At 41.2% G+C, this 15,552-nt stretch overlaps 2 protein-coding genes across 5 annotated transcripts in view; both read right to left on the reverse strand.

Annotated features, from left to right (window-relative positions):
• The window catches only part of UGT3A1 (UDP glycosyltransferase 3 family, polypeptide A1), a 50,674-nt gene that overhangs the window by 24,719 nt on the left and 10,403 nt on the right, over positions 1-15,552 (reverse strand). The gene's annotated exons all lie outside the window — the stretch shown is intronic.
• Positions 9,241-10,706, reverse strand: LOC105513485 (beta-enolase). 3 transcript variants are annotated; one of them, XM_011944350.1, is made up of 2 exons: positions 10,570-10,706; positions 9,241-10,501 (listed from the first exon to the last, which is right to left on the reverse strand). In XM_011944350.1, exon 2 carries the CDS (start codon positions 10,357-10,359, stop codon positions 9,334-9,336), a length of 1,026 nt encoding a protein of 341 aa, XP_011799740.1. In that variant the 5' UTR covers positions 10,360-10,501; positions 10,570-10,706; the 3' UTR covers positions 9,241-9,333. The 3 variants fall into 3 exon arrangements, with proteins under 3 accessions (XP_011799740.1, XP_011799738.1, XP_011799737.1); XM_011944348.1 differs by having other exon boundaries at positions 9,241-10,329; positions 10,456-10,703; XM_011944347.1 differs by having other exon boundaries at positions 9,241-10,704.

Consider the following 15,552-nt stretch of genomic DNA (forward strand, 5'->3'; position numbering starts at 1 on the left):
AAGAAAGAAAGAAAGAAAGAAAGAAAGAAAGAAAGAAAGAAAGAAAGAAAGAAAGAAAGAAAGAAAGAAAGAAAGAAAGAAAGAGAAAGTAAGTTATAATAGACTTGTACACAAAATGGTCATAGCAGGTTTATTTGTAATATTCCCAAACTGAAAATAACCCAAGTGTCTATCAACAGAAAACTAAATAAACACATTTTAGTAATGGATATAATAGAACACTAGTAAGCAATAAAAATGAATAAATAACTCATAAACACAATATGAATGAATCTATAAATAATAATTTATATTCTTGGGATGTTTGTCCCCTCCAAATCTCATTGAAAAGATGGAGGTGGGCCTAGTGAGAGGTGTTTGAGTCTTGGGATCAGATACCTCGTGGATGGCTTGGTGCTGTCACCATGGTAGTGAATTCACACAAGAGCTGGTTATTCAAAAGAGCTTAGCACCTCCACCCACTCTTTCTAGCTCCCTCTCTCATCATGTGACTAGCCGGCTCCCCCTTTGTCTTCTGCTATGATTGTAAACTTTCTGAGGCTTCACCATAAGCTGAGCAGATACTGGTGCCATGCTTGTACAGCCTGCAGAACTGTGAGTCAAATAAACCTCTTTTCTTCATAAATTATGCTGCCTCAGGCAATAGACATGTTATAGCAATGTGAAATGGACTAATACAATAATATTAATTAAAACAAGGCAAAATAAAAGAATACATACTTTATAATCCCATTTACAGAAAATTTAAAAGATACAAACTAACACATAGTGATATGTTAGTGACTACCTAGCAATGGGAGCTGGAAGGTGGGATGACACATAGTGGAGATTGTAAAGGGACAAGAGAAATTTTCTTGGAATGATGGAAATATTCATATCCTAATTATGTTGATGGATTCACAAGTATATACACATTCAAATATCAAATTGTATATATGTTTTCATTTTTACTTTTTTTCTATTTTGGACAGAGTCTCACTTTGTTACCCAGGCTGTAGTGCAGTGGTATGATTTGGCTCACTGCAACCTCCACCTCCTGGATTCAAGAAGTTCTCCTGCCTCTGCCTCTTGAGTAGCTGGGATTACAGGTGCACACCTCCAGGCCTGGCTAATTTTTGTATTTTTAGTGCAGATGGGGTTTCACTGTATTGGCCAGGCTGGACTTGAACTCCTGACCTCAAGTGATCCACCCACCTTGGCCTCTCAAAGTGCTGGGATCACAAGTATGAACCACTCTTTATTAGTCCATTTTCATGGTGCTGATAAAGACATACCCAAGACTGGGCAATTTGCAAAAAAGAAAAGAAAAATAGATTTAATGGACTCACAGTTCCACATGGCTGGAGAGGCCTCAGAATCATGGCAGAAGGTGAAAGGCACATCTTATATCACAACAGGCAAGAGAGAGAGAGTTTGTGTAGGAAAACACACAAGTTTTTATAAAACCATCAGATCTCATGAGACTTATTCACTATCACAAGAACAGCACGGGAAAGAACTGTCCCATGATTCAACTACTTCCCACCAGGTCCCTCTCACAACATGTGAAAGTTCAAAATGAGATTTAGGTGGGGACACAGCCAGCCCATATCATTCTGCCACTGGCCCCTCCCAAATCTCATGTCCTCACTTTTCAAAACCAATCATGCCTTCCCAATAGGCCCGCAAAGTCTTAACTCATTTCAGCATTAACTCAGAAGTCCACAGTCCAATGTCTCATCCGAGACAAGGCAAGTCCCTTCTGCCTACAAGCCTGTAAAATCAAAAGCAAGTTAGTTACTTCCTAGATACAATGGGGGTAGAGGCATTGGGTGAATAAAGCCTTTCCAAATGGAAGAAATTGGCCAAAACAAAGGGGCTACAGGTCTCATGCGGATCCAAAATCCAGCAGGGCAATCAAATCTTAAAGCTCCAAAATGATCTCCTTTGAATCCATGCCTCACATCCAGGTCATGCTGATGCAAGAGGTAGATTCTCATGGTCTTGGGCAGCTCCATCCCTGTGGCTTTGCAAGGTATAGACTCCATCCCAGTTGGTTTCATGGGCAGCCGTTGAGTGTCTGTGGTTTTTCCAGGCACACAGTGCAAGCTATTGGTGAATCTACCAATATCCATGGGTCTAGGGGACAGTGGCCCTCTTCTCATAGCTTCACTAGGTGGTGCCCCTAGTAGGGACTCTGAGTGAGGGCTCCAACCCACATTTCCTTCCACACTGACTTAGCAGAGGTTCTCCATGAGATCCCTGCCCCTACAGCAAACTTCTGCCTGGAAATACAGGCATTTTCATACATCCTCTGAAATCTAGGCAGAGGTTCCCAAACCTCAATTTTTGACTTCTGTGACGTGCAGGCTCAATGCTACATGGAGGCTGCCAAGGCTTGGATCTTCCAGCCTCTGAAGCCATGGCTTGAGCTATACCTTGGCCCCTTTTAGTCATGGCTGGTGCAACTGGGATGCAGGGCACCAAGAGTCCAGATGGCACTGGGACTCTAGGCCTGGTCCACAAAACCATTTTTTCCCACTAGGCCTCTGGGCCTGTGATGGGAGGGGCTGCTGTGAAGACCTCTTACATGCCCTGGAGACATTTTCCCCACTGTCTTGGGGATTAACACTCAGCTTCTCCTTACTTATGCAATTTCTGCAGCAGCTTGAATTTCTCCTCAGAAAATGGGATTTTATTTTCCATCACATTGTCAGGCCACAAATTTTTTGAACTTTTATACTCCACTTCCCTTATAAAACTGAATACTTTTAAAATCACCCAAGTCACATCTTGAATGCTTTGCTGCTTAGAAATTTCTTCCACCAGATATCCTAAATCATCTCCCTGAAGTTCAAAGTTCCATAGATCTCTAGGGCAGGGGCAAAATGCCCCCATCACTTTGCCAAAACATAGCAAGATCCTCATAAGTTCCTCATCTCTATTTGAAACTACCTCAGCCTGGACTTCATTGTCCATATCACTATCATCATTTTTGTCAAAAAAATTCAACAAGTCCCTAGGAAGTTCCAAACTTTTCCACATCTTCCTGTCTCCTTCTGAGCCCTCCAAACTGTTCCAACCTCTGCCTGTTACCCAGTTCCAAAGTTGCTTCCACTTTTTTGGGTGTCTTTACAGCAGCACCCCACTCTACCAGTACCAATTTACTGTATTATTTTGTTTTCATGATACTGATAAGGACATACCTAAGACTGGGTAATTTATAAAGAAAAATATATTTAATGGACTCACAGTTCCATATAGCTGGGGAATGATGGCAGAAGGCAGAAGGCATGTCTTACATCACAGGAGGCAAGAGAGAGAGAGCTTGTGCAGGGAAACTCCCCTTTCTTAAGCCCATCAGATCTCATGTGACTTATTCACTATCACAAGAATAGCACAGGAGAGACCTGCCCTCATGATTTAATTACTTCCCACCAGGTTTCTTCCACAACACATGGGAATTTAAGATGAGATTCTGGTGGGGACACAGTCAAAACATATCACACTGTGCCCCGCTTCTAATTGTATACTTAATATATAAGCAGTTTATTATTTATAGGTCAATATTGCTTCTGTAAAATGTTTTAAAAATGAAGAAAAGGAAGTTCAATCTGTGGCCATGAGGATGTAATAGAGCAGATTTACCTTCCTACTTTAAACAACTAAAAATAAAGAAGATACAATTTATTAAAAAAAAAATTGTTTCTAAACACTGGACACCAGTCAGTGCAGAACATTTATTACCAGCTGGAGAACATTTTCATAATAGAGCTCCAGGGCTTCTCCCCGAATAGAGGAGACTGGATTCAGATTTCAGAGAAAACAAGACAGACAGAATTCACAAAACAATACCAGAGGGGAGAGAGCTGCAGAGAGAAAAGTCAAGTTGGGATCTTCCAGAGAACAGTTCAGTACATATATGTCAGAACACTACCAAGGTCAGGAATGACTACCAGAAATAATCAGGTAAAATAATACCCAGACATCATACAAGGCCTCTCTCCAAACCCCTACTCATCTTGGATTCAACTTTTAATATTTAGTAAAGATCTAAAGATAAGTTTTCCAAGCAGTTGGAAAAAGTATGGCATTTTGATCATTATCTAACTCCTGTCATTATCTATCCATGGGTTCTGATATTCAGAAGGAAGGCAATTTTACTTTATTAAATTCCATAAATCTTAACAATATGAAATTTACTTTACCTTTTATGACAGATAAAGACGCTGTACATTTCACACATCAGGGCATCGGTAAACACCACTTATAGAGAAAGAGAAAAGCCCAGTGGCCAAATTAGAAACCTGAATTGCAATTATGGATTTCCTCATATTAGCTCTTGATCTACTCTCCTACTTAGTTACTAAAAAAGTCAAAACTGACCTGCTGGTCAGCATGAGAATTTTCTGGTCAGGAGAAGAAAATCACTGCCCTGAGTGTTTGGAGTCATCCCATGAAGATCACTGATGTAACTTAGGCAGTCACCCAAAAACAATGAGGACCTGTCACTTGGAGAAAAATATACCAGGTAGATGGTGAGGCACAGAAAACTGTCTTAAAGAAAGAAAGAAAAAGAGGCCTTCTGGTTCCAAAATAGTGTCATAGAATCAAGCTAGCTTCTCTCCCTAATTACAGAAAACCAAAAATAAATATACAGTGCTGAGATTATCACCTGCAATATCCCAGAACTCAAATATGAGAAGGAGATAGTTCCAAGGGCCACAGAAGAGTGAAAAAACTCCAAATAGGCATTAAGAGAACTGAAATTCCATATCTATGATGCCCCTCCCCCATATCTGCCCATCACCAAGCATGTCAAAAATTTTCCCCTGTCTCTCACTTTTACACTGAAAAAAGTGAAGTCGAGGTGGACAACCAACTTCCCCACCATCTTGGGTCCTCTGATAGAAGATCTGTCCCTGCCTCAACCCATAAGAAGCATGAGAATGTCTGAAAGGATAAATAGCCTTGAGGACAGAGACAAAGGGAGCCCAGAAACAAAGGGAGGAGGCAGGACTACCATTCCCAACTCTTGATACTCTGCTCTGTAACTCAGTCAAAGGAGATGCCAAATCAGAGTGGATGTTCAGTAACACCATGCTGTAAAAGGTCCATTCCACAGGTCTCGACACAAATCCCTAACCAGCCTTCCTACACTACCAATATATCCCTTTTGGGACTTTCTTGATTCAGGATGAGTGGCACTCTGACTGTGCTAGAACCAAGGCAAACCTGGGATTAAGGTGCCATCTAGAGCTGAAAAGGAGGCAGCAGCCCAGTGGAAAATAAAAAGCAAGAAAAAAAAAAATCAACAGGCAAAGTGCAAAGAATCTCTAACCAAACATATCCAATTGAAACCAAGATGAGACAAAGAAAACTAGAAAAAATAACTAATCCTTCAATGTAAAGACATAGACCTATATCCACAAGAAACAACATGAAATGGAGAATCATGACCTCCCCAGACAGACACAAGAAATCAGTGACTGACCCTAATAAGATGGCAATATGTAAACTCTCTGACTAAGAATTCAAAAGAGTAGTTTTAAAGAAATTCGTCAATCTCCAAGATAACACAGAAAAGTAATTCAGAAACTTATCAGAGAAGTTTAATTTTAAAAACTGAATTAGTCCAGTCACAGTGGCTCACGCATATAACATCAGCTACTCAGAAGCTGAGGTGGGAGGATTGCTTGAGGCCAGGAGTTCAAGACCAGCCTGGGCAACATAGAGAGACCCCATCTTTAAAAAAAAAAGAAATCAGCTGGGCACGGAGGCTCATGCCTGTAATCCCAGCACTTTGGGAGGCCAAGGTGGGTGGATATCCTGAGGTCAGGAGTTCAAGACCAGTCTGGCCAACATGGTGAAACCCTGTCTCTACTAAAAATACAAAAAAAATTTAGCCGGACGTGGTGGTGTGTGCCTGTAGTCCCAGCTACTCGGGGGGCTGAGGCAGGGGAATTGCTTGAACCTGGGAGGTGGAGGTTGCAGTGAGCCAAGATTGCACCACTGCAGTCTAGCTTGGGCAACAGAGTTAGACTCCATCTCAAAAAAAAAAAAAAAAAAAAAATCAAAAAATAAATTAGTTGGCACAGGCCTATAGTCCCAGCTACTCAGGAAGCTAAGGCAGAGGATCTCTTGAACTCAGTTCAGGGCTGCAATGAGCTATGATCGCAGCACCACTGTACTCCAGCCTGGGTGACAGAGCAAGACCTATCTCTAAAAAATGTTTTAAATGAAATAATAGGAAAAAATCAAACAAATCTTGGCACCAAGAAACACACTTGCTGAACTGAATAATTCATTAGAGATGTTCAACAGCAAGATGGATTAAGTAGAGGAAAGAATCAGTAAGCTCAAAAACAGCCTAATTGAAAATATAAAGTCAGAGGAGAAAAGACAGAAAAAAAGGATGAAATGGAACAAAGATTACTTACAAGGTATATAAAATTACCTCAAAAGACCAAATCTAAAAAGTATTGGTGTTCAAGAGGGAGTTGGGCAAGAGCAAGGGATAGAAATCTTCAAACAAATAGTAACAGAAAACTTTCCAAAACTCAAAAAGGTGATAAATATCCAGGAAAAGGAAGGTCAGGGAACACCAAACAGACCCACATACAACTACTCCAAGGTAAAATTCTCAAAGATCAAGGACAAAGAGTGGATCCTAAAAGCACCAAGAGAAAAGTGCCAAGTAACATAAAAAAGAGGTATAATTCATCTGAAAATAGACTTCACAATGGAAACCATACATGCCAGGGAGAGTAAAATGACATTTTCAAAGTGCTGAAAGAAGAACACCTGTTACCTAAGAATATTGTATCCAGTAAAGCTATCCTTCCAATACGAGAGACAGTATCTCCCAAATAAAAGCTACGAGAATTCATAACTACTAGATTACCAGATCTGTCTTATAAGAAAGTCTAAAGAGAGCTCTCCAATCTGGGGAAAAAAACACTAACATGCAAAAATAAAATGTTTGAAGGTATAAAATCCACTGGTAAAATTAAGTGCATGGATGCACCCAGAATACTCTATAATGTAATTGTGGTGTGAAACCCACTCATTACTCTAGTATGAAGCCCAAAAGACAAATCTATTGAAAACAAAATAATAGCCACAGCAACCTATTAATAGATAGGCAATACAAAAGTATACACACTGAGATAGCATAAAGTCAAAATGAGGGAGGGATGAAGTTAAAGTGCAGAGGTCATTTTTCTCCTTTTGATTGTTGTTTGTATTCTGTTCTTTGTGACCTAAGTTGTCATTTATTTAAAATAATTTGTTACGTCTATAAGATATTTTAGAAGCCTCATGGCAACCACAATACAAAAATTTATAATAGGATTCATTAAAACTAAAAAGCAATGAATTAAACATGCTGCCAGAGGAAACAACTTACCCACAAATGAAGACAGAAAGGAAGAAAGAAAGAAAGGAGTTACAAAACAACCAGAAAACAAGCAACAAAAAGTAATTACATATCAAAAAAAAAAGCACTGAATGTAAATGCACTCAATTATCCAATTAAAAGGCATATAGTTGAATGGAGAAAGAAACAAGACTCAACTATATGCTACATTAAAAAAAAAGCACTATACCCATAAAGACACAACAGAGTAAAAGTGAAGGGGTGGGAAAAGATATGCCATGCAACTGGAAACCAAAAACGAGCAGGAATACTATCAACATATCAACATATCAACATATCAGATTAGATAGAATACGGCCGGGCTCAGTGGCTCACGCCGGTAATCCCAGCACTTTGGGAGGCAGAGGCAGGCAGATTACCTGAGGTCAGGAGTACGAGACCAGCCTGGCCAACGTGGAGAAACCTCATTTCTATCAAAAATACAAAAATTAGCTTGGTATGGTGGCACATGTCTGTAATCTCAGCTACTTGAGAGGCTGAGGCAGAAGAATAGCTTGAGGCCGGGAGACAGAGGTTGCAGTGAGCTAAGATTGTGTCATTGCACTCCAGCCTGGCTGACAGAGCAAGAATCTGTCAAAAAAAAAAGAATACAAATAAAAGACTGTAAAAAGAGACAGAGAAGGTCTCTATAGAATGATTAAAGGGTCAGTTCAGCAAAAAGATATAACAATTTTACATATCTGTGCACTTCATACCAGAGCTCCCAAGTATACAAAGCAAACATAAATAGATCTAAAGAGAGAGATAGAGTGCAATACTATAATAGTAGGGAACTTCAACATCCCACTTTCAGTAACGGACAGATTATCTAGACAGAAAGTCAACAAAGAAACACTGGAGTTAATTTGATAGTAATAAATGCCTATACTGAAAAGTTCAAAAGGCTTCATATAAACAATCTAATGATACACTTCAAGGAACTCTAAAAACAAGAACAAAAAAAAAAACAAAATTAGTAGAAAGAAAAAACTAAAAACATCAGAGCAAAAATAAATGAAATTGAGACTAAAACAAAGACAGAAGATCGATGAAACAAAATGTTGACTTTTTAAAAGAATAAACAAAATCAACAAATCTTTAGCCAGATGATATGGTGTGGCTGTGTTCCCATCCAAATCTTATCTCAAGTTATGATCCTTAGTATTGGAAGAGGGACCTGGTGAGAGATGATTGGATCATGGGGGCAGATTTCCCTCTGGTTGTTCTCATGATAGCGAGTGAGTTCTCACAATATATTGTTGTTTGAAAGTGTGTACAGCACTTCCTTCTTTGCTCATTTTCCTCTCCTGCTCTACCATGGTAAGACATTCTTGCTTCCCGTTTGCCTTCTGTTGTATGTAATAGTAAGTTCCCTGAGGCCTCCCAGCCATGCTGCCTGTACAGCCTGTGGAATTGTGAGTCAATTATACCTCTTTTCTTCATAAATTACCCAGTCTCAGGTAGTTCTTCATAGCAGTGTGGAAATAGACTAATACAGATAATTGGTACCAGAGAAGTGAGGCATTGCTATAAAGATACCTAAAAAAGTGGAAATGACTTTGGAACTGGGTAACAGGCAGAGGTTGGAACAGTTTGGAGGGCTCAGAAGGAGACAGGAAGATGTGGAAAAGTTTGGAACTTTCTGGAGACTTGTTGAATGATTTTGACCAAAATGCTGACAGTGATATGGACAACAAAGTCCAGGCTGAGGTGATCTCAGATGGAAATGAGGAACTTACTGGGAAATGAAGCAAAGGTCACTCTTGCTATGCTTTAGCAAAGAAACTGGTGGCATTGTGACCTTGCTCTAGAGATTTGTGAAACTTTGTTTTTTTGTTTTTTTGTTTTTTTTTTTTTGGTTGGCACTAGTGTTTATTTCAGGAAGCAGGTCTGGAAGACCTGGGTCTGTCCAGTGGAGTCCTGGAGCCTCCAGCTTCTCACTTGGCCTTCGGGTTACGGAACTTGCGTCCAGCAAAGACTGCCTTGTCCCCAAGAGCCTCCTCGATCCTCATGAGTTGGTTGTATTTGGCCAGACGCTCTGAGCGGCAGGGGGCGCCAGTCTTGATCTGTCCTGTGCAGAGCCCCACCACAAGGTCAGCAATGAATGTGTCCTCAGTCTCCCCAGAGCGGTGGCTCACCATCACCCCCCAGCCATTAGACTGAGCCAGTTTGCACGCCTGGATTGATTCAGTCACCGAGCCAATCTGGTTGACCTTTAGCAGCAGACAGTTGCAGGCCTTCTTCTCAACGGCCTGGGCAATCCTCTTGGGGTTGGTGACTGTCAGGTCATCCCCCACAATCTGGATGTTCACCCCCGAGAGGAAGGAGGTCCAAGTGGCCCAGTCATCCTGGTCAAAGGGGTCCTCGATGGAGACCACAGGATAGTTCTTGATAAAACTCTTATAGAGCTCTCCGAGCTTCTCCCCAGTGATGTGCCGTGCGGGATCATCGGGGGACTTGAAGTCAAGATCATACTTCCCATTGCGATAGAACTCAGATGCTGCCACATCCATGCCGATCACCACCTTGTCTGGGTAACCAGCTGCCTGGATGGCTGTCTTCAGCAGCTCCAGGGCCTCATTGTTCTCCAGGATGTTGGGTGCAAAGCCACCTTCATCACCCACATTGGTGGCATCCTTCCCATATTTGGCCTTGATGACCCCCTTAAGGTGGTGGTAGACCTCAGCACCAATGCGCATGGCTTCCTTGAAGGAGCTGGCTCCCACAGGCAGAATCATGAACTCCTGCATGGCCAGCTTGTTTCCAGTGTGGGAGCCCCCGTTGATCACATTGAAGGCTGGCACTGGGAGTAGGAGGTCAGGGTTCCCAGCGAGATCTGCGATGTGGCGGTACAGGGGGACCCCCTTCTCAGCTGCTCCCGCCTTACACACGGCCAAGGACACGCCCAGGATGGCATTGGCCCCAAACTTGGACTTATTCTCGGTCCCATCCAGCTCAATCATAAATTTGTCAACTTTTTCTTGATCTACAACACTGAGTTTCTTTTCCAGCAGAGCAGGGCCTAGAGTCTTGTTGATGTGCTCCACAGCCTTCAGGACTCCTTTCCCCAGGTAGCGGCCTTTGTCCCCATCTCTTAGTTCCAGAGCTTCATAGATACCAGTGGAAGCCCCACTGGGCACAGCTGCTCGGAATCGGCCCTTGGCTGTGTGCAGGTCCACCTCCACTGTGGGGTTGCCCCTGGAGTCCAGGATTTCCCGGGCAAAGATTTTCTGCATGGCCATGGCTGACCTGGGATGTCTTCGTTGGAGGTTTGGATGGAGCTCCGAGTCTAGGTGGCAGCTGGGACAGTGTCCGAGATTTGTGAAACTTTGAACTTGAGAGAGATAATTAGGGTATCTGGCTGAAGAAATTTCTAAGCAGCAAAGCATTCAAGACATGGTCTGGCTGCTTCTAAAAGCCTATGTTCATTTGCATAAGCAAAGAGAACTTATATTTCAAAGGGAAATAGAGTAGAAACTTTTGAAAAATTTGCAGCCTGACCATGTGGTGGAAAAGAAAAATCCATTTTCTGGGGAGAAATTCAAGCAGCTACCTGCAGAAGCTTGTATAAGTAAAGAGGAGCCAAATGTTAATAACCAAGACAATGGGGAAAATATCTCTAAGGCATGTCAGAGACCTTCATGACAGCCCCTACAATCACAGGCCCAGAGGGCTAGGAGGGGAAAATGGTTTTGTGGGCTAGGCCCAGGACCCCACTGCTCTGTTCAGCCTTGGGACATGGCACCCCCAGCTGCTCCAGCTCCAGTCATGGCTAAAAGAGGCCCAGCTAAGGTCATTGCTTCAGAGGGTGCAAGCACCAAGACTTGGTGGTTTCCATGTGGAGTTAGGCCTGCAGGTGTGCAGAAGGCAAGAGCTGAGATTTGGTAGCCTCCATCTAGTTTTCAGAGGACATATGAAAATGCTTTCATGTCTGCTGCAGGGGTGGAGCACTCATGGAGAACATCTACCAGGGCAGTGCAGAGGAGAAATGTGGGGTTGAAGAAATGTGGGGTTGAAGCCCTCAAACAAAGTCCCCACTGAGGCATTGCCTAGTGGAGCTGTCCTCCAGACCCCAGAATGGTAGAACCACCAACAGCTTGCACCATCCTCCTGGAAAAGCTTCAGGCACTCAACACCAGATCACTAAAACAGTCATATGCGCTATACCTTGCAGAGCCACAGGGGCAGAGCTGCCCAAGGTCTTGGAAAGCCATCCTTTGCATCAGCATGCCCTGGATATGAGATATGGAATCAAAGGAAATTATTTTGGCACTTTAAGATTTAATGGCTTCCTTGCTGGGTTTCAGACTTGCATGGAGCCTATACTCCCTTTGTTGAGGACAATTTCTTCCATTTGGAATGGGAGTATTTACCCAATGACTACACTCTCATGGTATCTTGGAAGTAACTGACTTGTTTTAGATTTAAAAGGCTCACAGGCAGAAGGGACTTGTCTTGCTTCAGATGAAACTTTGGACTTGGACTTTTGAATTAAGGCTGGAATAGGTTAAGATTTTGCGGGACTGTTGAAAAGGCATGGTTTTGTTTTGAATTATAAGAAGGACATGAGATTTGGAGTAGGCCACGGGTGGAATGACACAGCTTGGCTTTGTGTCCCCACCCAACCTCGCCTCAAATTGTGATCCTTAGTGTAGGAGAAGAGGCCTGGTGGGAGGTGATTGGATCATGTGTGCAGATTTCCCCTTGCTGTTCTCGTGACAGTGACTGAGTTCTCATGAGATTTGGATGTTTGAAAGTGTGTAGCACTTCCTCCCTTGCTTTCTCTCTCTCCTGCTCCACCATGGTAAGATGTGCTTGCTTTCCTTTCACCTTCTGCCACAATTGTAAGTTTCCTGAGGCCTCCCAGCCACACTTCCTATACATCCTGTGGAACTCTGAGTCAATTGCACCTCTTTTCTTCATAAATTACCCAGTCTCAAGTAATTCTTTACAGCAGTGTGAAAACAGACTAACACACCAGATTAAAAAATAAAAAGAAGATCAAAAAAATAAAATCAGAAACAGAAAAAAAGATATAACAACTGAGACCACAGAAAGACAAAGAATTATTAAAAGTCTCTATATTATTACAAACAACAATATGCCAACAAATTGGAAAAACTGGAAGAAAAGGATAAATTCCAAGGCACATAAAACCTACCAAGACTGAGCTATGAAGAAATAGAAAACCTCAACAAACTTATGATGAAGAATGAGGTCATAATAAAGAGTCTCTCATTAAAGAAAAGCCCAGGACCTGATGAATTCACTGATGAATTCTATGAAACATCCAAATAACTAATTCCAATTCTACTCAAAGACTTCAAAACAATTAAAGATCAGGGACTATTTTCAAACTCATTCTATAGGACCAGCCATACTTTGATACCAAATTCAGACTGGGGAATAATAAGAAAAAAAAAAAACACTATAGGCCAATATAACAGATGAAGATAGATGCAAAATCCTCAATAAAATACTAGCAAATCAAATTCAACAACACATTAAAAAGATCATTCACCATGATCAAGTGAGATTCATCCCAGGGATGCAAGGGTAGTTCAACATATGCAAATCAACAAACATGGTACATCACATTAACAGAACGAAGAACAAAAACCAAATGATCATTTCAATAGATACATAAAAGCATTCAGCAAAATCCAACACCTTCTTATGATTTAAAAAAAAAAAAAAGCCCTCAACAAACTAGGCATAGAAGGAACATACCTCAAAATTATAAAGGCTATATATGAGACACCACAACTAACATCATATCAAATAGCAAAAAATTGAAAATAGCTAAGATCTGAAATAAGACAAGGATGCCCACTTCCATTACTTTTATTCAACATCATAGTGGAAGTTCTGGACAGAGAAGTTAGGCAAGAGAAATAAATAAAGACATCCAAATTGGAAAGGAAGTAGTCAAATTAGCCTTGTTCACAGAAAACATGATTTTATACTTAAAAAACCTAGAGACCCCAGCAAAAAACTATTAGAATTCATAAGCAAATTCAGTAAAGTTGCAGGATAAAAAAATCAACATACAAAAATCAGTAGCATTTCCATGTGTCAACAGCAAACAACCTGAAAAAGAGAGCAATAAATAAATTCCATTTATAATAGCTACCAAAAAATATAAAATACCTAGAAATCAATTTAACAAAAGATGTAAAAGATGTATATGGAAAACTGCAAAACTCCACCGAAAGAAATTGAAGAGGACACAAGAAATTGAAAGCTATTTCTTGTTCATGGACTAGATGAATAAATGTTAAAATGCCAAAACTATACAAAGCAAACTTACAAATTCAATGCAATTATTATCAAAATATCAATGACATTATTCACAGCAATAGAAAAAAATTATAAAATGTATATGGAACCACAAAAGATCCTAAGTAACCAAAGCAATCCTCAGCAAAAAGATTAAAGCCAGAGGCATCAAACTACATGACTTCAAAATATACTGCAAACATATAGTAACCAAATCAGCATGATCCTGGCATGAAAACAAACACATAGACCAATGGAACAGAAGAGCCCAGATAAAAACCCACACATGTATGGCGACCTCATCTTCAACAATATACCAAGAACATACAATGAGGAAAGGACAGTCTTTACAATAAATGATGCTGGCGAAACTGTAAAACTGGATAGATACAAACAATAAAACCAAACCACTATCTCTCACCATACAAAAAAATAAGGTCAAAGTGGATTTAAAACTTAATTCTAAGATTTAAAACTATGAAACTACTAGAAGAAGACATTGAGGAACTATTCCAAGACATTGGTCTCAGCAAAGACTTTTTTAGATAGACGTCAAAAGTACAGGCAACCAAAGCAAAAATAGACAAATGGGATTACATTGAGCCAAAAAGCTTCTGCACAGCAAAGGAAACAGTCAACAAAATGAAAAGACAAACCAAAGAATGGAGAATATATTTGCAAACTATTCATTTCACAATGGATTAATAACCAGGATATATAAGCAGCTCAAACAACTTAATAGCAAATAATTTAGTTAAACATAGGGAAAAGATCTGAATCGACATTTCTCAAAATAACCAACAGGTATATAAGAAAATGTTCAGCATTATTTATCATCAGAAAAATGGAAATCAAAATCACAATGTGATATCATCTCATCACAGTTAAATGCCTTTTATCTGAAAGACAGGGGATAATGAATGCTGACAAGAAAGTCAAGAAAGGGGAACCCTCATACACTGTAAATTAGTACAGCCACTATGGAAAACTCCACTAAGAATCTTCAAAAAACTAAAGACAGAACTACCATATGATGCAGCAATTCCACTACTGGATATACAATCCAAAAGAAAAAAGTCAGTATATCGAAGAGATAGCTGCATTCCCAGGTTTATTGCAGCACTGTTTACAATAACCAGAATAAGGCAATCAACCTAAGTGCACATCAGTGAACTAATGAATAAAGCAAATGTGATTTAAGAGGGGCGGAGCAAGATGGCCGAATAGGAACAGCTCCAGTCTCCAACTCCCAGCGCGAGTGACACAGAAGACCGGAGATTTCTGCATTTTCAACTGAGGTACATGGTTCATCTCACTAGGGAGTGTGGGACAATCGGTGCTGGTCAGCCACTGCAGCCTGGCCAGCGAGAGCTGAAGCAGGGCGAGGCATCGCCTCCCCTGGGAAGCGCAAGGGGGAAGGGAATCCCTTTTCCTAGCCAGGGGAACTGAGACACACAACACCTGGAAAATCGGGTAACTCCCACCCCAATACTGCGCTTTAAGCAAACAGGCACACCAGGAGAATATATCCCACACCTGGCCAGGAGGGTCCCACGCCTACGGAGCCTCCCTCATTGCTAGCACAGCAGTCTGTGATTTAACCGCAAGGCAGCAGCGAGGCTGGGGGAGGGGCGCCCACCATTGCTGAGGCTTAAATAGGTAAACAAAGCCGCTGGGAAGCTCGAACTGGGTGGACCTCACAGCAGCTCAAGGAAGCCTGCCTGTCTCTGTAGACTCCACCTCTGGGGACAGGGCACAGCTAAACAACAACAACAGCAACAACAACAACAAAAAAAAAGAGCAGCAGAAACCTCTGCAGACGCAAACGACTCTGTCTGACAGCTTTGAAGAGAGCAGTGGATCTCCCAACACGGAGG

This window comes from Colobus angolensis, unplaced genomic scaffold, assembly GCF_000951035.1.
Source record: "Colobus angolensis palliatus isolate OR3802 unplaced genomic scaffold, Cang.pa_1.0 Scaffold230, whole genome shotgun sequence".
Lineage (NCBI taxonomy): Eukaryota > Metazoa > Chordata > Mammalia > Primates > Cercopithecidae > Colobus > Colobus angolensis.